This window comes from Procambarus clarkii, chromosome 22 (genome assembly GCF_040958095.1).
Source record: "Procambarus clarkii isolate CNS0578487 chromosome 22, FALCON_Pclarkii_2.0, whole genome shotgun sequence".
Taxonomy (NCBI): Eukaryota; Metazoa; Arthropoda; class Malacostraca; order Decapoda; family Cambaridae; genus Procambarus; species Procambarus clarkii.
The window spans coordinates 18945056-18970020 of record NC_091171.1 but is presented as its reverse complement, the minus strand read 5'-3'; the positions used below and the strand labels follow the sequence as shown (position 1 = coordinate 18970020).

The 24965-nt window shown below is 50.4% G+C and overlaps 1 protein-coding gene across 5 annotated transcripts in view; it reads left to right on the top strand.

Moving 5' to 3' along the window:
• LOC123757772 (dyslexia-associated protein KIAA0319-like protein) overlaps positions 1 to 24965 on the top strand; it is a 222933-nt gene that overhangs the window by 103037 nt on the left and 94931 nt on the right. For all 5 annotated transcript variants that reach the window (XM_069329507.1, XM_069329511.1, XM_069329508.1 and 2 more), the window contains exons 8-9: positions 585 to 689; positions 9900 to 10044. In XM_069329507.1, coding sequence (XP_069185608.1) covers positions 585 to 689; positions 9900 to 10044 — 250 coding nt within the window. The remainder of the gene's footprint in view (positions 1 to 584; positions 690 to 9899; positions 10045 to 24965) is intronic.

Sequence of the window (24965 nt, the reverse complement as noted above, 5' to 3'; positions counted from 1 at the left end):
TTCCACTACAAGTTACGTTTTCTATGGGTAACTTGTTGGTAATACAGCAGCTATTATCTGTATGATATATTATATGGTGTCGGATTTTCCGACAGGAGCCACAAAATAATTTGGAGTCAGACTGCCTTCTGATCCTGGTCTCCTCATATGATGATTTTAGAACTGACCTAGACCAACATGAAGCTTTTCACTGTACTGTATATATTTATTTTGGTTTTCATTTACGTTAGAATATGTCATATGAAAAATGAAAACATATTGTTTATTTGGTCGAGCTCCCATCAAAAGCTAATGCTGATGAATGTCAGAAGAAATAATGAGCACTGTCTAAACCAAAATAAGGGTAAATACATAATATTGTAATACTTTTCAATGCAGTTCTACCTTTTCAAAAGAATAAAACAGTAAAATAATGTTGTTTCTTATTGTGCATATACAGGGATGTAAATTTTAATGATAGCTACACTTTGAGATTCAAACTCTAAATATGTAATATTTTACATGATGTTGTAAATGTATTAATACAATGTGCCTTAATTACTAATTGAAGAAAATGTTTTGATTCCATTATCATGTTATTTCAGACAGAAATAATCTTGTATGGGAACACCAGCACTGATGATCATGGTATTGAAGAGTGGGAGTGGACCAAAGGTCCTAAAGATTCTGGCAAGGCTGTGGACATGCAGGTAATCTAGCTGTAATATTTTTTGCATAGTTTGCTATTATTCAAGAATTATAATATATGTGAATCTTCCCAATATAACTAAAGAAAAGTTGTATGGTGTATGGTAAATGTCTTTCAAGTTATAAAGTACTGTACAGGTACAGTGGAACCTCAGTTCTCGTATGCCCCTGTTCTTGTAGTTTTCGATTCTTGTAGTAAATTTCTACGAGAAATTCGATTCGGTAGTAGTAGTTTGTTTATACACGTACGGGTCCACCGCAAGTGTGGCATTCAGTTTACCAGTGTCTCCTGCCTAGTGATGATCGTGCTTGGATTCTTTTTGAAGAATTTCATTGTTTTTGTGCTTTTTTGGTTTCTGAACATAAAAGTTCTTGTTATATATCGTGCCATGGGTCCTAAGAAAGTCAGTGGTAAAGTTCAGCCGAAGAAAATAGTTGTGAGGATGACGATAGAGGAAAAACAAGAGATCATTCATAGTGAGACAATATGATGTCTCACTACAGACAAGTGTTAAAATGTAGGGAAGAACAAGTGTCTATAGACAGATTCTTAGTAAGACAAGCAAGCAGTGAACCACAACCAGGTCCTAGTGGTATGCCTGCAAATGTAAGAGAGAGAGTACCTCACAAATGTCATCACTGCTGTTATAATGGAAGGGGACTCCCCTTCTAAACACTAACACCTCTCCTCCTTCCCCTCCTCATTGTCTTTCATATGCCAACAAGAGTCCTCCATAGAGGTAAGGAAGAGTATTAGTTTGTATAAAATGTATTTTATAGTTAATATTTTTGGGGTTGTGGAACAGATTACAATGGAACGTCAGTTGACGACTGCCCTAGAAAACAAATTTTTTGGAACACGATGTCAAATTCGTTGTAAAATTTGAATTAGGACACGACGGTTTACTTGGAAGACAACATCTGTTCACATGCGTATGGATCGAACGAGCACGTGGTGCTGGAGGTGAGGCGTTCTCAGTTTGTTTACAAGTCTATCACGTGTAGTGACGACCGTGGCCATGCTTTGAATTCTTTGTGAAAAATTTCATTATGTCTGCTTTAACATAAACGTTCTTATTATATATCATGCCATGGGTCCCAAGATGAATGGTGAGATGGATAGGGGGTGGATGGATGGATGGTGAAGGGGGACTGGATGGATGGATGGTGAAGGGGGACTGGATGGGTGGATGGTAAAGGGGGACTGGATGGATGGATGGTAAAGGGGGACTGGATGGATGGATGGTGAAGGGGGACTGGATGGGTGGATGGTGACGGGGGACTGGATGGATGGATGGTAAAGGGGGACTGGATGGATGGATGGTGAAGGGGGACTGGATGGGTGGATGGTGAAGGGGGACTGGATGGATGGATGGTAGGGAAACTGGAGGGATGGTGAAGGGGGACTGGATGGATAGTGAGATTGGATGGATGGATAGTGGGGGAACTGGATGGATGGAAGGGGGGGCAACTGGATGGATGAATAGGGGGTGGATGAATGGATGGTGAAAGGGGACTGGATGGATGGTGGGGCGACTGGATGTATGGTGGGGGGACTGGATGGATGGTGAAAGGGGACTGGATGGATGGTGGGGGGACTGGATGGATAGTGGAGGAACTGGATGATGGGTGAACTGGATGGATGGTGAAGGGGGACTGGATGGATGGATGGTAGAGAAACTGGATGGATGAAGGGAGAAACTAGATGGATGGATAGGGGGAGTGGATGGTGGAGGGGGACTGGATGGATGGTGGAGGAACTGGATGGAGGGATGGTGGGGGAACTGGATTGATGGATAGGGGGGGTGGATGGTGGAGGGGGACTGGATGGATGGTGGAGGAACTGGATGGAGGGATGGTGGGGGAACTGGATCGATGGATAGGGGGGGTGGATGGATGGATGGATAGGGGGGGGACTGGATGGTTGGTGCGGAGAACCTCCATCCCCCACACCACACCCTCCCTGCTACCCCCCATCCTCTCACTGGACCCTCCCCGCTACCTCCATCCTCTCACCACCCCCTCCCCAAGCTGTTCCCTTCCAGCCACATCTGGATCTTATTAATACAGAACGCTTCCTTGCTATCACCTGGTGGATCGGAGGCAGACTGCTTGATATTAAATGCTTGTTGTTTACTGACTGTGAAATCCTGATTGACTGTAAGTGGCTGAATGACGGTAAATGCCTAACCGGTTGCTACCATAATTGTGAATGCTTGAAATGTTTGACTGACTTGTGACTGTGACTGGTTTTGACTGGCTGCCACATAACAGAAACAGTGAAATGTTTGAAAGGAAAATTTGGAACCAGTAATGCAGATATGAAAGTGCTTAAAGCGAGCAGGTTTCATCAACTCCTTCCTCCTCCACCTCCTCACCCTCCCCATACACCAACACCGCTCCTCCCTCCCTCCCTCCTCAACGTCTCCCATACGCCAACAAGAGTCCTCAGTAAAGGTAAAGTGCAGTTAAATGTTCACTTAGTGTATTTATGGTTTATATGTATACTGTACCTGATTGTTTTGTGTATGAAAAATATGAGTAGTATTCTGTATAAAATGTATTTTTACGTTAATATTTTTGGGGGTGTGGAACAGATTAACTCAATTTACATTATTTCTTATGGGAAAATTAGTTTTGGTTGACGACGCATCTCTGGGAACTGATTATGATCATAAACGAAGGTACCACTGTATTTGCATTTTATTCACATGATTTAAGTCTTCAGAAAACTCTGCTTCCATCATTGTGAACCTTTTTCTGGGGGCAACCCCTATGGCTCCCTGGAGCTTATCCAGGCTGATATGAATATATTAGACTTTGGCATCAGTCAGTGTGAATGGAGATCATAGGCCTACCGAGGACCACAAGCCAGAACTTGGCCCCCCTCAGAGAGGCATGAGGAGCAATGGCCTGTGGAAACCCCCATGTGTTTGGAAGTATTCCATGTCTGCCATCGACCAGGGTTTGACACCCAGAAAGGTAGGCATAACAAAACAAACCCCACATGGTAAAAATTGCTACCTAAAACTGAACAGGGAGGCAGAACTCCCAAACTAAAACAAGCAAACGTCACTCACTCTGCTGCGCCACTCATCCGTGCAGCCCCCCCCCCCATCCTGGGAGGGGGAGGGGGACCCCTGGACCCCACTTCATTCGGCAGGATGGTCGAGGTGGGGTTACCTGTACCTACTTTTCCCGGTCAAGCTGTTGCTTCGGGTTCTGGCTTGGATGGAGTCTTACCGTGGGAGAGTCTTACCATGGGAGAGTCATTCTAGTGGCCCCTTGGTGGCCGGCTGGGCCGGTCACCAGGTTTTTCTGCGGTTAAACCCCCCCCTTTGTTGCTTCCTTGACATTTCCATTGGCTTCGGGCACCTAAAGTTGCTTTTCCGGAAGGTTCAAGACCGGCGGAGCATTCCAATTTGCCTGGGCTTCCTACAGACATCATTCACCCTACAGGCCCTGGAAAACCTCTGCAGGTTTGGATGTACTGTATTATGGATACCTCTTCCGAGGCTGCTCTCACTTCTTGCAAATTCACAGGTTGCTCGTCGTCTGTGCCACCTGGCGACGATCATACATACTTTCTCCATCTTTGCTGCCTGTTGGGTTGGTGACACCTTCGACTGTGAGTCATGTGGGACCTGTCCCCCCCTCCCTTCTCATATGTCTCTTCTCACCCATTTACCGCCAGAAGTTAAGAGGTTTCAGGTAGCGACCACTGTGCACTAAAGGTTTTCAGTTTTGCAGCGGTCTAGGTTATGTGCCCAGCTGGATGCCCCGGATTTGCCCTGCTTGGTATTAGGGTCTTGGATTTGGGGGTGTTAGTTACTTCAACCATGGTTCCATCCACACATAACATTCCTCCCTGGTGGAATGTAATATGTAACATCCTTCCCTGGTGGGTGTAGTTTGCCCTTTTTCCCTCTTCCCTCCCTCCCTCCCTCCCTCAATTATTTCAGGTGTGGCTCCACCCAGGGTATGTTTCCAAGTGCTTTTGGGCTCTTCGGTGTGGTCCTTTTAGAGGTTCCTTCTTCCCGAGTTCCTTGGTGATTGCTCGGGGGAGGCCCTGTGTCCGTACCACCACCTTGACCTGGTTCTGCTACGGTTATGGGCCCAGCTTCATTTCAGTTTGGTTTTACCATCCCTGTGGTTGCATTCCAAGGTTCTGGGTTCATCCTGGCTGGCAGACAGTCCTTGGGGCTTGGCGCAAGTTCCCCCATCTCCGCATACTTGAGTGGTGAGAGGTGTCCCTGTGTTAGACATATGTGGGGTTCTTTTGAGTCCCTCCATGCATGCCTATTTGGTTCTGCCTTTCCCATGCTTGGGTCATTGCAGCTGCATGATCAGTTCACTGCTGTTGACTGCTTTGGTTGCAGACGACCTTCGTGCCCGGTCGCACTTCTGTTGTGATCTTTTTGGGGCCTCCTCTTTCGTCAGCCTCCTTATGCTGTATGTTCTGGTCTTCCGGGAGGTGGTCTCCTTGTTTCTCCTTCCATCTTGTGTGTCAGTGAGTCATGCTGTTCCTGTTTTGGATTCGGCGTGGGCTCTGGCTCTTGCTTCTACTTCTCCCTTTTCTTCACTTTTGTTTCTTGAAGTAGTGGTTTCTCAGTTTTTTGTTGGCAGTGGCTACTGATTTTGCCTTGTGTTTATGTGGTGGTGGGGGGGACAAAAACATATGAGTGGAAATGGACTCAAGATAGCGAAGATGAAGATTTGTGTTGATGGTAGCTAAGTGTTGCAGTTCTATGGAAAATGAGTGGAATAGTCAAGAGACTGAGTTTGTGAGTCGAAGTATGTTTGGGAGTTAGTTGCAATTCAGATAGGTTAGGGTAAGTTAAAGTAAATTAAGTAATGTGGGGTTAGTGTGTATAAGGTTAGGTTGGGGTAGGTTAGCTGGAAATAAGTTATGTTATGTTATGTTGTCGTATTTTGGATCTTTATGTCTGGGATGTGATTGCATCTTCTTTGACGTGACAGTAGTATTGCAAGTTAAATATCTGGGAGTGGTTGGAGGATGTGCCATGGGAGTGTGTGTGTGGTGTGGAGTGTGTGTGTGGTGTGGAGTGTGTGTGTGTGTGTGTGGGGAAGTGCCAGGTTGCTGTGAGGTTTGTACAGCTGGGGATTTCTTACTCTTAATGCCAGTGGTTGTGGTTTGTGGCAAGTCAACCTGGAGAGTGACTTGGGTAAGGCGTGCTTAGTAGTTATTTAGGAGTTTGTCCAGCATCAGTTCAAATGATTTGTGTACAGCAATGGTAGCTGCGTTTGTGTTACAGCAATAGTAGTTAGGTCAGATGTCATTGTCTGTAGATGTGGATGGGGTGTGTGTTGGGTCTGCCTCGAGGATGGGTTGGATTACTTGTGTAAAGAATTTAGTTAGGAGTCGGTTCAGCATCTTTTCTAGTGCATTTTCAATGTGAGTGACAAGTGTTTCAACAAGATCGGGACTCAGTTGTACGTTTTGTTGGAAAGGATTGGACTCTGGGGGTACAGGATGGTCAGTGATAGACATCAGATACAAGCAAAGGTTGTGGTTGAGTGTGATGTAGTGGTTGATGGACTGAGTTGTTTCATTGCAATACTGTTGCAGGTTGTTGATGGGGAGAGGCTTAGCTTTTGCCTCTATGTATGAAGGACATTGTTTGAATGTAATGTCATGATCACCACCAGTTTGAGCAGGTGAATATATCTGATGCACACGCATGTGTGTAATGGGGACCAGAGCATTTCCCACATTTGATGTCTTCGGTGCCGCTTTTCGAGGTATAGTTATAACCTTTACATGTAAAGCACTGAGTGGGATGTGGTATATACACCTCTAGTTTATGGATTAAGCCGTTAATCCAAACCCGATCACGGAGAAAGTAGTCTAGAAAAGTAAGTAGGGCAGTGCCTGTATCGCTCAGTTCTTCGTTTGTCCTACTCATAAATTTTTTGACTCCGAAGATTTGAATGTTATCTGCCTGAAGTTGTACCTTGATGTCGTCTGCACTAATGCTTGCAACATGTCAAATTACATATTTTGCTAATCGGTCACCTAGTGGTTTGTAGCACCGTACTTTGTATCCAAAGATGTCGGTAATGTCTGAAAATTCTCGTTCCTCACTGTGTTTGTGGTGCGCTGATATTAAGTTCCTGTGTTTATTAGGTCTGATATCATGCACTTTGATCTTTAATATCTTGGGAATGGCATGATAGTGGATTCTTTGAGCCCTGCTATTTCCAGAAACACTCCTATCTTTGGATGTATCATCATCAAAGGCAATGTTGGACGTTTGCAAACCAGGAGAACTTGTCCTACCTTGGTTGAACGGAGGATGTTGATACTCAGGCTATGTGGGGTCAGGATGGTCTCTGTTTAGCTCTTGATGCTGGTGGCATTTCACTTCTAATCTCTTTGCCTTACTGTGCTGTTTACTGTCCAGGAAAACTTCCTTTGGATCCTAATCTAAGACTGGGAGACCATCTTGTTTTAAATGCGTGCCATGTAACAGTGGTCTCTTAAAACACTCAGAGGTATCGTGAATGTTTGTAGGAGAGATGCTGTGTGCAACGTTGCCATGTTGCTTTGCACCCCCTCTCCAGTTCTTTCTCAACCTTTCCAGCTTGAAATTCATCCCTTGCCCCCCCCCTTTTGGGAGACTTCTTTGTCCCAGGTCCATCTCGTTATCGACCTGGATGCTTGGAAGATTTCTGGACCTCCGGGATGCATATTAGCGTATCCCCATCCACCTGAGGTTCAGAGATTGGTTCAGTTTTGTGGTGAGATGGTATGCTTTCCTCTTTCAGGTTATCCCATTTGGTTTGCATCTCACACCTCGCATTTTTCTGCATTTGCCTTGGGTCGTGGTGGTCCTTCTTCAGTTATTAGGTGTTTGGGTGTTGGCCTACCTCAACGATGGGCTGTTGTGAGCTCCCAGCCAGTCCGCTTGTCTGCTAGCCAGGGATCTGGTTCTTTCCTGGCTCACTGGGTTTGGGTTCCTGGTGGGCTGGGGATAATTCCAGTTGGTTTCACCCTTGGTTCAAATCTGGTTGAGCCTGGTGTGGGACTCTAGGTTAGTATTACTGTTTCTGCCTCCAATGGTCTTACTCCATGGCAGCTCTGCCATTTTTTGGTGTTGAGGGGGAGCTGGGATACTCTGCGGTTGTCGGGATCTTCTGCATTTGCTCAGGCAGTTGTCATGGGGCCTGTACTTTGCCCTTCTAGTCTTTTTAGCAAGGTTTAGCTTCTAAGGTTGTTTTGGTTTTTCGAGACAGCCCCTTTTGCCTCTTGCGATTGCTGGGTGTGGACTCTAGGGGGCCCTGCACCAGCAGTAGCTGGCTTCCCTTTCGGGTTTTTCGAGCTTTGTTTCCATGGCGCTTTCCTCTGCCCTCCCTCTATGTCTACCCGGACACTTTGGCTCCCAGTTGGGGTTTTGCGTCCAGCACTCACCAGTCCAGCCTAGGTCATTGGCCACCTCCCTTTGTTGGGCAAACTGTACGGTTCGGGTGTTGCCATGCGGCAGGTGCTGTGGTAAATTCATGTTCTAACAAGCTCAGTGATCTGGCTCCATTCGGGCTGTTTTCCCATGGTTTCTTGTTCACTGCAGAGGGTCTCTTCAGTCCTTCTCTTTTTGGTTTTGGTCGTTTCAAGTAGCTCATCTGTGCTGGGTTCTCAGGGTGGCTTCCGTGCTGTTCATGTGTAGGATGTGTCCAACGTCCTAATTGTCGGTCTGTCCTGGTTACTTCCTGGTTTGACCTCTCCGTGATGGCATGGTCTCGATGTCTACCTCCTTGCGTGGCACCGTTCCCTGGCACTGCTTGCTTGGTGTCTGGCACCGCTTGCTTGGTGCCTGACCTAGGCATTTTCAGAGGGTTGGCCTGGTGTTGCACTTTGCTGGTCAGACCTTTCCCTCTCATCTTTGCATCTGGTATTTTGATACATGGGGATCACCTTCTCTGTGGTGATCAAGGGGCTTGTTAAAGGTGTCCCACCTGCGTCCTCCTGGTGGCCCCTTTGGTCTTGGCTTATTTCAGCGAGCGTTCTTTTCTTTTTCCAGCTTCTGGTTGCCTGGGGGTGGAGTTTTTTGAGTGCCTTTGGTGTTAGGAAGTTTGTTCTTTTGGCCCTTGGGGGCACTTTGTTGGTTGTTGCTGGCTCTTTCTTTTCTGGCTAGGGATGAGTCGATTGGCTTCCAGTGGGGCCTTCTGGTGGTGGATGCTTGGTTGTTCTGCTGGGCATGCATCGTGTGCTGTGTCAGGTGGCGGTTTTCTGTTGCAGCCTTGGTGTCCACCGGTTCTCTTTCAATGATCTCTGCGGTTTGCTCTGGTTTCTATGGAGCTCATGTGCACTAGGTTGTTCATAGAGTCTTATGCTTTAGCCAGTGTTCGATCTACCCATGTGCCCTTGATGTGTCTCTGTAGGCTCTTTGGTGCTCTTGATTTTGGTGCTCTTTGCTCCTCATTCTTGGGCCATTTTTCATGTGTGGGGGTTTGGTGGTTGCACAGGGTTCTATCAGCTGGGTGTGTTTTAGGTGTTCCTGGTCTTCTGCGGCTTTGTGTGGCTTTGGGTAGTGGTTCATGGCCGTTGGTCTCTTTTGTTAGTCTTTCCCTGTGGTGCTTCCTTCTCCCTGGTAAGTGCGCTTTTTTTCCTTCTCTGTGGGTAGTTACCTTCAGGGAGCCTCAAGGGGGGCTCCTACCAGAAAACCAGCATTGAATGTAATTAAATGACAATTTCTGGGTGACCATAAGAACTGGCAGTGGAGGCAGCCAGCTGGCCCTGCCTGCCTCCCTCCCTTTCCTTAAATGAATGGGGGGGTTGGGAGTTGGTTCATTGTAGCACATGCTGGTTTCATGAATTTTTGATAGTTTGTGTACATTGTTGGGAGAGTTCTTTTGACACTTTTGTGGTTGTGGTCTCTTTTTCTGGCCATGCAGTGGTCTATTTTGTTTTACTGACTTTCTGAATACTTCTCTGGTGGTGGCAGACATGAATAACTTTAAATGTAAGGTTTTCATAGGACCACCACTCCCTGTTGCCCTCTAAAGGAACCAGTTTCTGGCTCATGGTTCCCCGTAGGCCAATTAGAACTCTTTGACTGATGGCACCTAGTAGTATGGCACTGGATCAGTGTAATAACTTCAGGGAGTCTCCAGGGCTCACCCAGTAATTAGTGTCATTACATTGAATGCTGTTTTTTTTATTGTTTTTTATTTTTTATTTTTTTGTCCTGCAGGACACAAGAACTCCATTCTTGCATCTAAGTAATCTGGAGGAAGGGCACTATCAGTTTATACTACGTGTTGCTGATAGCAATGGGCAGTCTTCTAATACTTCAGTCTATGTTTATGTCCAGAAGCCCAACCTTGCTGCACCAAAAGGTTTGTATCCTTTTCCTGTGTGGAATTTATTAGTCTTAAAACTTGTAGTATTAAAAATAATGTTTACTAATACAATAAACAATATCATCTGTTATAGTATTTAATATTATACAGTACTCACTATAATTCAAGATGTTTTACAACACATTTCTGGGGGGAGCCCCTACGGCTCTCCGGAGCTATCCATGGCTTATATGGATACCCTAACTATTTTGCATCAGTCGATGTGGATGGAGTTCTAGGCCTACCGGGGACCATGAGCCAGAACTTTGCCCCCCCTCACAGAGACACAAGGCACAATGGCCCATAGAATGCACATGTGATTTGGAGCATTCTATACCTGCCATCGACCGGGATAGGCACCCAGAAAGGTATCCACAAAACAAACCCCTATTCTGGTTAACAACAAAAATTGTCAAACGAGTGGACAGAACTCCCCCAAAAGAAAAACGAGCAAACAAGCATGATGTCACATGAGCCACGCCGCATGTCTCTGCAGCTCCCCCCCTTCCCGGGAGGGGAAAGGGGGCACCCCAGACCCCCGTGCCGGCAATCCCCACCCCAGTTCCTCGGCTGATGGAATCGTGCATGGTCGTGTGGCTCCAGCTCCAGTCTTCTTTCACTGCTGTTCATTGTTTTCAGTGCTGCTCTTACAGTGGTCCTGTGAGCTGGGAGTAATATTCTCAGGTACTCGTGCTGCATGTGCTTAGGGCACCTTCCCTGAGTGCCCTGTAAATACCGCCCTTGGGGCTTGGGGTTCCCTTCCACAAGTTGCTTTGGTCTACCTCTGTTGGCCTTTCTCTGCTTGGCATTTGGCCGCCCCGAGTTTGTGGGGTTTTCCTCCCTTGTTTGCCTTGGGGTAAGTGGTAGTTATTGCACTAGTGGGGCGCGAGATACTGCATAGCTAGTTTTCACCAGTAACAGCGGCCGGCTCTGTTCCCTCTGGGTACGTTGTCCATTTGCGTGGTTTTTCTTTTCTTGTTGTTTTTGCCTAGTAGGGGGGTGGGGGGAGTTTGCCTTGTGTTCTCCCTCCCCCTTATATTAAGGTCGTTTTGTGTGGTGGCACCCCTTGCTTCGCCCTCGTGAGTGGACACATTCCGTGGGTTCAGATTTTAACAGTTTGCTTGGTAGTTTGGGGCACCGGTTAGCAGTGCCCTGCCTGCGATAACCCTTAGCAGACCCAGTCTAGAGGCCCTGGAAAACCCCGCGTGGGTTCTCGGGTTCAATGAAGGAGACCCTTGCATCACCTCTCACTTTGTGCGAGTTTTAGGGTTGCTCTGTCCCCTTGTCTCCGACACTCTTTGTTTTTGCCTCCGTCATGCTGCCTGTTGGGTCGGTAACACATTCGACGCTGAGTCCTACGAGCTCTGTTGTTTGTTCGTGATTCAATTCACCCAGACTGATGATGATTATCTTCGAGTGCAGGCAGCATGTACGTTGCAGGGTAGGTTTAATTTATTGCAATGCACTCGGGTTGTCTCTTCCCTGGACGACCCGAGGCTGCCCCGCTTTGCCTATAGGGACTCGGACTTGGGGGTGTTGGTCGCTTCGGCCTTGGTTCTGTCCACGCCCCCCCTCATTCTTCCCCTTCGGTGGTTCATTCTGTTCCCCCCCTTCCCTGCTTCCAGCCCCTAAGTGTCTTAGGGTTTTGGGGTCGCGGCAGGGTTTGGAGGTTTCTGAGACTCGGGCAGTTTCGGGGGATGCTCTGTCTGGGGTGACTGTGGAGGCATTCGAGTCTGTTCCTCCAAACGATGCTTCAGGGTCTGACCAGTGGGCCCCTTCCTTTCCGACTCTTTCAGCTGCCCCACCTTTTTCTTGTGAGGCTGGGCTTTTGGAGGACGGCTCGGCCCCTGGAGCCTGGAGTGGAGGTTCCCGGGGTTGGGGAGGAGCTGATTTGGGGGCCTTGGGCTCCGTTAGACCCCACCTGGATTTTCTATCCTTATGAGCGGGGCTTACTGTTGCAAGGAATGAGGTTTTCTTTTCCCCCTTTGCGTACGATTTGCATTTGGGTTCTTCTCCTCCCCGGGTTCAGTTCCGTGTCCCTGTGAATTCTTCGGTTCCATCTTTCCTGAGGTATTCAACTTACCGCATCTTGGCGCCTGAGGTGCGGTCGGCCATTACGGCTTACCTCTTACATGACCCGGAGTATGACTCCATAATGGATCCTTCTTCGTTCAGGTTTGGATCTCCGTGTCCTTACTGGGTGCGTTATGAGGTTCCAGGTCATCCTGGTTTGCAGACTGCCCCTTGTTTTCGTTGGATACTTGGGACTTGTTCTGTCGGACCCGCACGTTTGATTGGCGTGAGGCGTTGACGGTGGTCCAGGTTTACCTGGGGGGCGATTTTGCGCATCTTAATGAGTGCCTTTTTGCTCCTGTTCTTTTGCGAGATATTGGGGCGGTTCAGCTTCATGTGTAGGTTCCTTCCCTGTCAGCTGCGCTTGTGGCTGAGGACTTACGCGCTCATGGCTTTTTGGCTTCAGTCCTGTATTTCTTTTCCCTCCTGGAGCTCTCTTCGATTGACTTGCGGAGGATGTAGAGGTGCTTGGGGCCGTTCTTGGGTCTGGCGCCTTGGTCTCGGCTGTTCGTGCGTCGTCTGCCCTTTTGAAGCTGTTTGTGCAGATCCTGCGAGAGGTGTTACTACGGTTTTTCGCTGCGTGTTTCATGTGTCGACAACCTGTACTCGCTTCTTCCTTGGAATCTGCTTGGGCCCTGGTTCTTAGGTTGTTTTCTCCCTTTTGTCCTCTGGTTTTGAGGCCTCTGCTATTGAGCATTATATTCAGGCGGCTTCTTCCACTTGCCGCCCTATGTCTGCATTGTTGGTTCTCCGAGGAAACTGGGGGGTCCTTCCCGGCAGGGGTCGTGCCTGGGCTCGCGGTTCCGTTCATCGGGGTCGGCCACAGGTGACGGGTTCAGTGCTGGTGCCGCCTGTAGTCCCTCCTGTGCCTGGTTGGCACGGTGTTCGCTCTGCGCACAGGTGGGTTCTCGTACGGGGTGGCGGCCCTTTCGCAGTTCGCCCCATTGACGGGGCGGTGGGGGGAGGACGCTTGCTCTATTCGCTCATGCCTGGCCTCAATATTTGTGGGCTTTTCGGGTCGTTTCTCTCGGTCTGCGGTGACTTTAGGTGGCTCCTCCTCCTTTGGGGGGTTTGGGGCTGACGGGGCAGGCTTCCTCTCCTGCCTCTGTCGGATCATCTTGGAGTGGGTGCCTTGGGCATGGTCGAAAGGACGACATCTCTTAAGTGGGTTTCCCACCTATTCCCAGTTCCGAAACGGGACTGTTCGGATCTGCAGTTCATTCTGGACTTGTCCCGTCTGTACTCTTGGGTTTCTTGCCCCTCGTTTTGGATGACCACTCTGTCCCAGGTCCGGCTTCTGTTGGAGCCGGGTGCTTGGATGGTGTATATGGACATAAAGGACATGCATTGGCACATCCCTATTCATCTGGAGTTCCGGGACTGGCTCAGTTTTGTTGTGGGGTATCAGAGTTACCACTTTCATTGTCTCCCTTTCGGGTTGAATCTGGCACCATGCGTGTTCACACGCCTTACCTGGGTTGTGGTGGCCCGTCTGCGTCTGTTAGGTGTTCGGCTGTTGGCTTACCTCGAAGACTGGCTGCTTTGGGCTCCCAGTCAGTTTGCGTGGCTGCTCTCCAGGGATTTGGTGCTTTCCCAGCTCGCCGGATTTGGGTTCCTGGTGAACTGGAAGAAGTCCCATCTGGTTCCCTCCAAGGTTCGGTCCTGGCTGGGTCTTGTGTAACCGCTTCCTTGTCTCTTCCTCCAGCGTCTCTCCTTTGGCTGCAGTCCCGCCTGTGCTTGTTTCTGGGGGGCTCCCGGGTCACCCGGCGGTTGCTCGAGGGTCTGTGCGGGAGCCTGAACTTTGTGATGTTGGTCTTCCCGCCGGGTCGGGTTTGGCTTTGTCGGCTGTTCTGGTTCTTTCGGGGACATCCCTTCCGCCTCTCTCGTGATTGCTGGGTTCGTCCCCCTGGGGCCTTATGTCAGCTGCTGCGTCGCCGGCTTCCTCTTCAGGTTTTTCGGGGTTCTGTGCCTTTGCACCTTCCCTAGCCCTCGCTCGATGTGTTCATGGACGTGTCGTCTCTCGGCTGGGGCTTTGTGAACAGTGCTCACCAGGCTGGCCAGGGGTGGTGGGGTCCATCCTTTCGTTACGTCTACAGCACAGTGCAGGAGATCGCGGCGGTGTGGTTTGCTCTTCGGAGGGTTCGAGTCGCCTGCGGATCAACGCTCCGGCTCCATTCGGACTACTTCCTGGTGGTTCATTGCCTGAACCGAGGGGGTTCGATGCAGTCCTTGGCTCTTTGGGGTTGGTCACTTTGGGTGACTCGTTTGCTGAGTTCTCGGGGTTTGGCTCTCCTGGTGGTTCACGTCCAGGTGGTATCTAATGTCCTGGCAGACGGCCTGTCCCGGCTCGTTCCCCTGTCCACGGAATGGATGATCAATGCCATCTCATTCAGTTGGCTCTGCCGGACATTCGGGTGCCCAGAGGTGGACCTCTTGGCGTCGGCGTGGTCGAGGTGTCTTCCGGTATATGTGGCGCCCTTTCCCGACTGCGAGGTTGTCGGGATCGATGCCTTTCGGTAGGACTGGTCAAGGTGGGGGTTTCTGTATCTCTTTTCCCCGGTTCAGCTGTTGTTCCAGGTCCTGGCTTGCTTGGAAACTTGCCAGGGGCGAGTAGTCCTCTTGGCCCCATGGTGGCCGGCCCAGCCATGGGTTCAGGCGCTGCTTGCCCGGTGTCCGAACCCGGAGGTTTTTCCGCGGCTCCACCTCTTTCAGGAGATCGGCCCAGTCTGGTACGAGACTGGTTTGCTCTTCTCGGCGAGTCTTCTCGTTTGGTATTTTTTACTTGTGTTCATCACCATCTCTATGGTGTTCAGGTGGCTTCCTTGCTTGTTTCCCACCTGCGGGCTTCCACTCGGCAGCAGTATGAAGTCTCCTGGCAGTCCTTCTGGTTCATTTTGTCCCTTCTTCATTGCTCTTCGCTTTCGGTTCAAGTGGTGTTGTCCTTTCTCTCTTGGTTGTTCCAGGACCGTCATCTTATGCCTAATAATGTTGCCTCGTATTGTCTGGCGCTGGCGGAGCCGCTGCCACTGCAGCTTGCTTTCGGTATCAATGTTACTTCTGTACCATTTCACAAGCTGTCTCGTGCGTTGTTTCACTTTTGGCCTACTCATGCACCGCCTGAGCCGTCCTGGTCTTTGGACAGAGTGCTCTCCTATCTTTCTTCTCCTCTGTTTGTTGTGGCCTCTTTGTGTGGCGGAGCTTCATGCTCTTCTCCGGCGCAGAGATTTTTGCTCTTTTGGTCGTGGTCATAGGTATGTTCGTCTACAGCCTTCTCCCTCATTTATGGCGAAGAATGAGACTGCTACCTTCCGGATGGGTCCTTGGGTTATTGATGCTTGGTTTGTCAGGCCGGGGGTTCATCAGGTGTTGTGTTCTGTTGCAACCCTCAGTCATTATCTGCATGTCACGGCTTCTGTGTCCCGAGACGCGCTTTGGATTGATCCGGTTTCCCTTCTTCCCTGTTCGCGGGTTCGGGTCTCTCAGGTCGTCCACAGGGTAATTAATTCCAGCCAGCCTGCGGTCTATCCCCGTGCCCATGATGTTCGTAAGTTTGCTGCTCTTGCGTCTGTCTTTGGCATTATGTCTTGGGCTGACATTTGGGCATGGGGTTTTTGGCGGTCGAACAGGGTCTGTGCTGCACGCTACCTCGTGAACGTTCCTGGGACCAGTCGGGCCTGTGTTGCTTTGGGTTGGCGGTTGCAGCCCGTTATCTCGGTTTCAAGTTGAGGAGTGGAGCACTGACTGCCTCCTTGGTACGTTCCCTTTTATTCTGTTGTCTTTGGTGAAGTAGCTCCAGGAAGCCGTAGGGGCTCCCCCCAGAAAAGCAGCGTTGAATGTAATGAAAAGCCATTTTTTGGGTGAGTCCCGGAAGCTTCCCGGCATCCCTCTTTCCCTCCCTCCGATCTGCGTTTTTTTTTTCGTGTTTTTGATATCCAGCCTCACAACTGAGGCAGGGATCGCTGGCGCGGGGGACTGGGGCTCCCCCTTTCCCCTTCTGGGGAGGGGGGAGCTGCACAGACATGCGGCACGGCTTGTGTGCTTGTTTGCTTGTTTTTCTTTTGGGGAGTTCTGTCCACTTGTTTGACGATTTTCGTTATTAACCAGAATAGGGGGTTGTTTTGTGGTGCTTAACTTTCTGGGTGCCTGTTCCGGTCGATGGCAGATATAGAATGCTCCAAATCAGATGTGCATTCTATGGGCCATTGCTCCTCGTGCCTCTGTGAGGGGGCCAGGTTCTGGCTCATGGTCCCCGGTAGGCCTAGAACTCTACCCACATCAACTGATGCGAAATAGTTAGGGTATCCATATCAGTCATGGATAGCTCCGGGGAGCCTCTGGGACTCACCCAGAAAATGGCGTTTCATTACATTCAATGCTGGTTTTTTCTAATTACAATAATTTTCCTTTTAATATTATTAACTCGTTTGTGATCCTGTGGTCCTGGGTTCGATCCCAGGCGCCGGCGAGAAGCAATGGGCCGAGTTTCTTTCACCCTATGCCCCTGTTACCTAGCAGTAAAATAGGTAACTGGGTGTTAGTCAGCTGTCACGGGCTGCTTCCTGGGGGTGGAGGCCTGGTTGAGGACCGGCCGCGGGGACACCAAAAAACCCTGAAATCATCTCAAGATAACTTCAAGATCACCTGAACCAATGGAAAAAATGAGGCTCCATCCCGATGCAAAATTGTGAAAACAATCAGATAATTTAAATTTTTTTATATAATTTATTTGTAAATTAGTTATAAATTGGGTAAAATGAGATATTTATTCATATAAATCTTACATATATGCAATTTCATTAGTGTAATTAATATTCTTAAAAATCTCTGAACCCTTGAACTTTGGAGCCAGTAGTTTTCCTCAGTTTTATATCACTGTCAGTATTATTTTCTTTTATTTTGATGAAAAAATCTATCTTTGAGTGTAATAAAATGCCTCTTTCTGGATGAGCCCCATGTGGCTTCCTTTAGTAATTTTGCTGATATGGTTCCCAATTACAGTATTAGGCCAGGTCTGTTTGTTCTACTGGGGACTAGAGGCAGAACCTGGCCCCCCATCACAGAGGTGCAGAGAGCAGGTGAGACACTGCCACCGCACTGGGAAAGCATCCAGGAAGTCGACAAACCAATACAGACCACTGCTAGGTTAAAAAAAACCAAAGCCTCACAACTGCCAATATAACTCCCATATAATCTAAACAAACAATTGAATGTCGAAGATAACAAGAGCTCACTAGTATTAACCTCTGCCAGTAAGTGGGGAAGTTGGGGCAGAGGTCCAGGTTTTCCTCCAGCCTTTCATGTCAGTTCTACTCCTTCTGGAGTAGATGTGAAGACCACAAACACCAATCGATGAACCTGGAATGAGGGTTGGAGTCAGGAAGCCACCAGGGCTCATCCAGAAAGGGGCATTTCATTACAATCACTGCAAGATTTCTTGGGGAGCCCCTAGGAGAAGAGGTTGCAGGTAATCAACACACAAAAAAGGCAGCTGGGTGAGAGAGGCAACACAGGCATGAGGAGGCCCAGGGACATTAACTAAATATTGGGCCATCAAGACCAGAACTGATGTGTCAGAAAACACGTCGAGCAGTGGCAGAGGAAGGTCCCAAGGCACTGAATGCTGAAAGGCCCAAAAAAGGAAGCCAGTGACACAGGAACTGACAAAGGGCAGTCGGGGGGCAAACCCAATGGTCATAGAAGTGGCAAAAGGGGTGGAGCCGGAGAAACCAGAACAGCCCCCCAAAGCCTCCCTGCCCAGTGGGAAGGCCATGCAGACAAAGGCTCAGGCTCCCATACAATTACTTGAGCAATCAGAGTTACACTGGGCCACTTTAATACCAGAAGGTGGCAATGCTGAAGCAGGAGCAAAGCCACCAGAGGAAAGGAAAGCATCGCTGACTGAGAATCCCACAAGAGGCCCAGCCAAGTCTAAACCATGGGAATGGAACTAACTGGGACTTTTGTCAGTTCCATAGGAACTCAAACCTGGTAAGTTGGGAAAGAATCGGATTCTTGGCTAGCAGGCACAGGGAATGATTTCGGGCCCAAACCAGCCAGTTGTTGAGGTAAGCCAGAACAAGAACACCCAACAAATGACGTTGAGTCAACATTACGCGAGTTAATCTGGTAAAAATATGGGAAACCCGATTCAAGCTGAAGGAGAGAATCCTTAAGCTGTAAGCTCAATGCCCTGTGATAAACCTAACTAATTTGGGGACCTCAGATATATGGGGACAAGCCAATAAGCATTCTTGAGCTCCAGGGAAATAAAGCCCCAGCCTCTAACACAAGGCAAACCAGGGCCAGAGTGGTCATGCAGAAAGTGGGGAAGAGGATGAACACATTCCACCCCAAAAGATTGAGGAAGAACTAAAGCTCCACCAAGGCCAGTATCAGGACTGGGAAGAGGTGAGACACCCAATGAAGAAACGTGGTTTTCTCAACCACGCCAGAAGCCACCAACTCCACAATTACCTAATGAAGGTGAGGGAAAGAGGCCTACACTGAAAGCCTCAACCCCCAAGAGAGGAGAGGAACCGACCAGCTCCACAGAAGGCCTCAAGAAACGACTTGAAAATTGAAAAGCCCACAAATTGTGTTTCCAGGAGTCTGCAAACTGGGCTAGTCGCCTCCACTGCCACATTAACCTTTAGACCACGCAAATTGTATATATACAATTTGAGTAACTGTTATCAAACCACGCACATCATATATATATACAATTGAAGGTGCTGCTCACGATTTAAATGTCCCGCAGCTACACAGGGTTCACATCAGCTTCCTCAGGGCTCTATTAAACAGACACCATTTTTTTCTGGGGGGAGCCCCTTCAGCTCCCTGGAGCTTACTAGGCTGATATACTAATGTCAGACTTTGGCATCAGTCATGTGTATGGAGTTGTGCGGGCCTATCGGGGACCATGAGTCAGAACCTGGCCCCCTCAAAGAGGCATGGGGGAGCAATGGCCTATAGAAACCCCCGTGTGGTTGGAAGCATTCTATGTCTGCCATCGACCAGGTCAGGCATCCAGAAAGGTAAGCATTCCAAAACAAACCCCTATTCTGCTGAAAATATTGCTACCAAAAGCCAAAAAAGTGAATAGAACTCCCCTTAATGAAACAAGCAAACGAGCATGACATCACACATCGCCGCGCCGCTGTCTGCGCAGCTCTCCCCTTCCCGGGAGGGGGAAGGTGGAGCTCCAGACCCCCCACGCTGGCTATCCACCCGTCAGTTCTTTGGCTGATACTAGAGGCTAAGGTCGTGTGCTCTGGCTCCGGTGATAGTTTCAGCACTATGTTTCATGTGTGTTGACTGTCTTCCAGGGGTGCGAGAGCCAGGAGTTATTCTCCAGTACTCGGGCTGCATGCGCCTAGGGTTTAATCCCGAAGGTGCCCTGTAAGTGCTGTCCTTGGAGCTTGTGGTTACCCTCCACAAGTTTCTTGGGTCCTCCCTCTGTTGGGCCGTTTTACTGCTCGTTTTTTCGGTCGCACTTTGAGTACTTGGGTGTTTTGTCTCCCTTGTTCACCTTTGGGTAAGAGGCAGTTTTGCACTGGTGGGGCAAAGAGTACTGCGCAGCTTATTTTCACCACTTACAGCGGCCGGCTCTGTTCCTCTAGGGTACGCTGTCCTCCTGCGGGGTTTTCTTTTTCTTTATATTTTTGCCTTGTGGAAGGATCTGCCCTGCTTCTTGCCCGCTTGTGCTTGGTCTCTTACGCCGCTTCTCTGGCGGTGCCCCCTTGCTACGTCCCCGTGAGTGTACACGTCCCTGGGGTTCAGTTTTAGTGTGTTTGCTTGGTAGTTTTGGGTGCCGGTTAGCAGTACCCTGCCTGGGGATACCTGGGCATAAGTCTCGTAAAGTGCTTTGGGCCCTGGGAAACCCCTAGGGGGCGCTTAGGTCCGATGGATGTGACACCCCTCGCTTTGTGCGAGTTTGGGTCCCCCCTCGCTTTGTGCGAGTTTGGGTCCCCCCTCGCTTTGTGCGAGTTTGGGTCCCCCCTCGCTTTGTGCGAGTTTGGGTCCCCCCTCGCTTTGTGCGAGTTTGGGTCCCCCCTCGCTTTGTGCGAGTTTGGGTCCCCCCTCGCTTTGTGCGAGTTTGAGGGTTGCTCGGTCTCCTTGTCTCAAGTTGACCCACACTGTTTTTACCTCCGTCACGCTGCCTGTTGGGTTGGTGACACTTTCGACCCTGAGTCCTGTGAGTTCTGCTGCTTGCTAGTGACTCGATTTACTCAGTCTAGTGATGATCTTATGAGGGTACAGGCGGCGCAGGCGTTGCATGCGTGTTTTAAGTTGTTACAACGCGCTCGGTTGGTTGCTCACCCGGATGCCCCGAGGTTGCCTCGTTTTGCTTATAGGGACCCGGACTTGGGAGCTGCTTCACCTTGGTTCAGTCCGCTCCCCCCCTCGTCCTTCCCCACCTGTGGTTCGTTCTGGCCCTCCCCCCGTGGTTTTGGCCCCGAAGCATTTGAGGGTTTCGGAGCTGGAGCAGGGTTGAGATGGTCTTGAGGCTCGGGCAGCCTCAAGACAGCCTCAATTGGGATCGTCTCAAAGCTGTCCAAATGTACTCTCTAGAAAGGAGACGAGAGAGATACCAAATAATATACACATGGAAAATACTGGAGGGCCAGGTCCCAAATCTACACAGTAAAATAACAACGCACTGGAGTGAACGATATGGAAGAAAATGCAAGATTGAACCAGTGAAGAGCAGAGGTGCCATAGGCACAATCAGAGAACACTGTATAAACATCAGAGGGCCGCGGTTGTTCAATGTCCTCCCAGCGACTATAAGAAATATTGCCGGAACAACCGTGGACATCTTCAAGAAAAAACTGGACTGTTTTCTAAGAGAAGTGCTGGACCAACCGGGTTGTGGTGGGTATGTGGGCCTGCGGGCCGCTCCAAGCAACAGCTTGGTGGACCAAACTCTCACAAGTCGAGCCTGGCCTCGGGCCGGGCTTAGGGAGTAGAAGAACTCCCAGAACCCCATCAAGCAGGTATCAAGCAGGCAGTCTCGGGGGAAGCCCCTTCCGGTGTGGCGACGGAGGCATTCGAGTTTAGTCTCCCTGCCAAAGACACCGGATCTGACCAGTGGGCCCCTTCCCTTCGGCTTAGGCGACTGCGCCGTCCATGTCTTTTGAGGCCGGTGCTTTGGGAGATGACTCGGCCCTGGGTCCTGCGGAGTAGGATCTGGGACGGGGCAGGGGCTGACTTTGGGGACTTAGGCCCCACTGGATCCTGCCTGGGTTTTTCTACTCTCTGAGTGGGGCTTGTTGTTACATGGAGTGGGGTTCTCTTTTCCCCCCTCTACATACGAATTGGATTTGGTGTCTGCCCCTCCCCAGGTTCAGTTCCGTGTTTCCCCCGGGTACGTCGATTCCGTCCTTCCAGAGATTTTCGGCTTCTCGCATTCAACCTTCTGCGGTGCGGACAGCCCTTGCAGCTTACCTCCTGTGTGATCCGGATTATGTATCAGTGATGGATCCGTCTTCATTCAGGTTTGGGACTTCGTTCCCTTTCTGGGACCGTTATGAGGTTCAGGAGTCGTCCTGGCTGACGGACTGTCCTCTCTTTGCCTTGGAGGCTTGGCATTCTTTCTGCCATACCCGCATGCTTGAGTGGCGCGAGGCTGTGATGGTGGTTCAGGTTTTCTTGGGCAGAGACCTGGAGCACCTCAATGAGTGCTTGTTTGCTCCTGCCCTTCCCTGGGATGTGGGCGTGGTGCAGCTCCATGTGCAGGTCCCCTCCCTCTAGACTGCGCAGGTTGCTGAGGACATATGCGCCCATGGCTTTTTGGCTTTGACCTTGCGTTTCTTTTCCCTCCTGGAGCTGTGTTCGGACTGGCTTACGGAGGATGTAGGGGCGCTAGGGGGCCGTCCCTGGGTCCGGTGTCTTGGGATCGGCGGCCCGCTCGTCGGCTGCCTTGCTGAAGCTGTTTGCGCCGATCCTGCGAGATGTAATTTCCCTGTTCTATGCTTCCCAGCTCACATGTCGGCAGGCGGTGATTGCCTCCTCCCTGGAATCGACTTGGGCTCTGGCTCTTAGAATGTCTTCTCCTTTTTGTCCTCTGCATTTTGAGGATTCTGCCGTGGCGCAGTATATTCAGGCTAATTCGGTTCCTTGTCGGCCTCCTGGAGCTGTGTTCGGACTGGCTTACGGAGGATGCAGGGGCGCTAGGGGGCCGTCCCTGGGTCCGGTGTCTTGGGATCGGCGGCCCGCTCGTCGGCTGCCTTGCTGAAGCTGTTTGCGCCGATCCTGCGAGATGTAATTTCCCTGTTCTATGCTTCCCAGCTCACATGTCGGCAGGCGGTGATTGCCTCCTCCCTGGAATCGACTTGGGCTCTGGCTCTTAGAATGTCTTCTCCTTTTTGTCCTCTGCATTTTGAGGATTCTGCCGTGGCGCAGTATATTCAGGCTAATTCGGTTCCTTGTCGGCCTATGTCTGACTTGTTGCTTTTCTGGGGGTTCCGGAGGGGTCGTGCTAGGGCTTGGGGTTCCTCTCGTCGTGATAGGCCACTGTTCCGGGTTCGGGTTCGTTCCCGCCTTCGTCTGATCGACGTGGTGGTGGCTCTGTGCGAGGTTCTGGATCTCGAAAAGGGCGCCGGCACTTTCGTGGTTCGCCCCATTGACGGGGCGATAGGGGGGGAAGCTTGCGCTGTTCGCTCACGCTTGGTCCCACGATTTGTGGGCGTTTTGGGTCGTTTCTGACGGCCTGTGGTAGCGTTGGGTAGCCCCCTCCTCCTTCGGGAGGTTCGGGGCTGGTGGGGCAGGCCTCTTCCCCTGCGCTCTGTCGAGTCTTCTTGGAGTGGGTTCACTTTGGGCGTGGTCGAAATGATGGCATCCCTCAGATGATTTTCCCGTCCGTTCCCAGTACCGAAACAGGACTGTGCGGACCTGCGGTTCATTCTGGACTTGTCCCGCTTGAACCCCTGGCTCCTATTGGAGTCGGGCGCTTGAATGGTGTCTCTGGACCTCTGGGACGCTTATTGGCACGTCCCGATTTATCCGGGGTTCAGGGACTGGCTTGGGTTTGTTGTGGGGCGTCAGGGTTACCACTTTTGTTGTCTCCCATTTGGGTTGAACCTGGCACCTCGCGTGTTGACACGTTTTTCATGGGTCGTAGTGGCCCGTCTGCATCTCTTAGGTGTTTGGATGTTGGCCTACCTCAACGACTGGCTGGTTTGGGCTCCCAGCTGGTCCAGTTGTCTGCTCGCCAGGGATTTGGTTCTTTCCCAACTTGCCGGGTTCGGGTTCTTGGTGAACTGGAGGAAGTCCCATCTGGTTCTCTCCTAGGTTTCGGACATGGCTGGGTCTTGTGTGGGACTCTCGGACTGCTTCCTTGTCTCTTCCCCTGGAGTCTCTCCTGCGGCTGCGGTCCCGTTTGCACCTGTTTCAGGGGGTCTGCCGGGTCACCCGGCGGTTGCTCGAGGGTCTGTGCAGGAGCCTGAACTTCGCGATGATGGTCTAACCGCTGGGTCAGGTTTGGCTTCGTCGGCTGTTTTGGCTCCTTCAGGGACGTCCCTTCTGCCTCTTGTCTCGCGGTCGCTGGGTTTGGACCCCGGGGGGCCTTGCATCGGCTGCTGGGTTGCCTGCTTCCTCTTTGGGTTTTTCGGGGTTCAGTGCCTTGGCGCCTACCCGAGCCCTCGCTCAATGTGTTTACATATGCGTCATCTCTCGGGTGGGGCTTTGTGACCAGTGCTCACCAGGCCGGCCAGGGACGGTGGGGTCCGTCTTTCCATCGCACCCACAGCACAGTGCGGGAGTTTGCGGTGGTATTGTTTGCTCTTCGGAGGATTCGGGTCGCCCGTGGATCGATGACCCAGCTCCATTCAGACTGCTCCTTGGTGGTTCATTGTCTGAACCGGGGGGTTCGATGCGGTCCTTGGCTCTTTGGCACTGGTCGCTTCGGGTGACTCATCTGCTGAGTTCTCGGGGTTTAGCTCTCCTGGCAGTTCACATGCGGGGAGTGTCCAACATCTTGGCTGACGGCCTGTCTCATTTTGTTTGCCCTCCATGGGATGGACAGTCGACGCCGACTCCTTCAGTTGGCTTTGCCAGATGTTCGGTCGCTTCGAGGTGGACCTCTTTGCATTGGCGTGGTCACAGCGCCTTCCCCTGTATGTGGCACCCTTCTCCGACTGCGAGGCCGTCGTGATCGATGCCTTTCGGTAGGACTGGTCGGGTGTTGGTTCCTGTACCTCTTTTCCCCAGTTCAGCTGTTGCTCCTGATTCGCTTGGAGACTTACCAGGGGAGAGTTGCCCTCTTGGCCCCGCAGTGGCCGGCCCAGTTGTGGTTTCAGGCAATGCTTGCTCAGTGTCCAAACCCGGTGGTTTTCCCCCGGCTCCGCCTCTTCCAGCAGATCGGATCGGAACATCACGTGGCTAGTTCGATCTTCTCAAGTCTTCTCGTCTGGTATTTTTGACTCGTGTTTATCATCAAATCAAATCAAATGTTTATTCAGGTAAAGTACATACAAGGTGAGATACAAACATTGATGGATTTATAGATAGAGCTAGTACATACAAAGCCTAAAGCCATTATTACGCAGAGTGTTTCAAGCAGTTTCGGCCAGCCTGCGGTCTATCCCCGTGCCAATGACGTTTGTAAGTTCACTGTTCTGGCTGCAGTCTTTGGCAACATAACAATATTGCTACAGGCCTCAACATTTTTCAAATTACTGTAATGATTATGTATGTACAGTGGCACCTCGATTAACGAGCGGCTCTATCTATAACCATTTCGAGTAACGAGCGAGCCACTTGCAGCAAATTTGTCTCTATTGACGAGCTTCACCTCTATTAACGAGCAAAACTACATTCTCTCAAATTCTCAAATTTCTCAAATT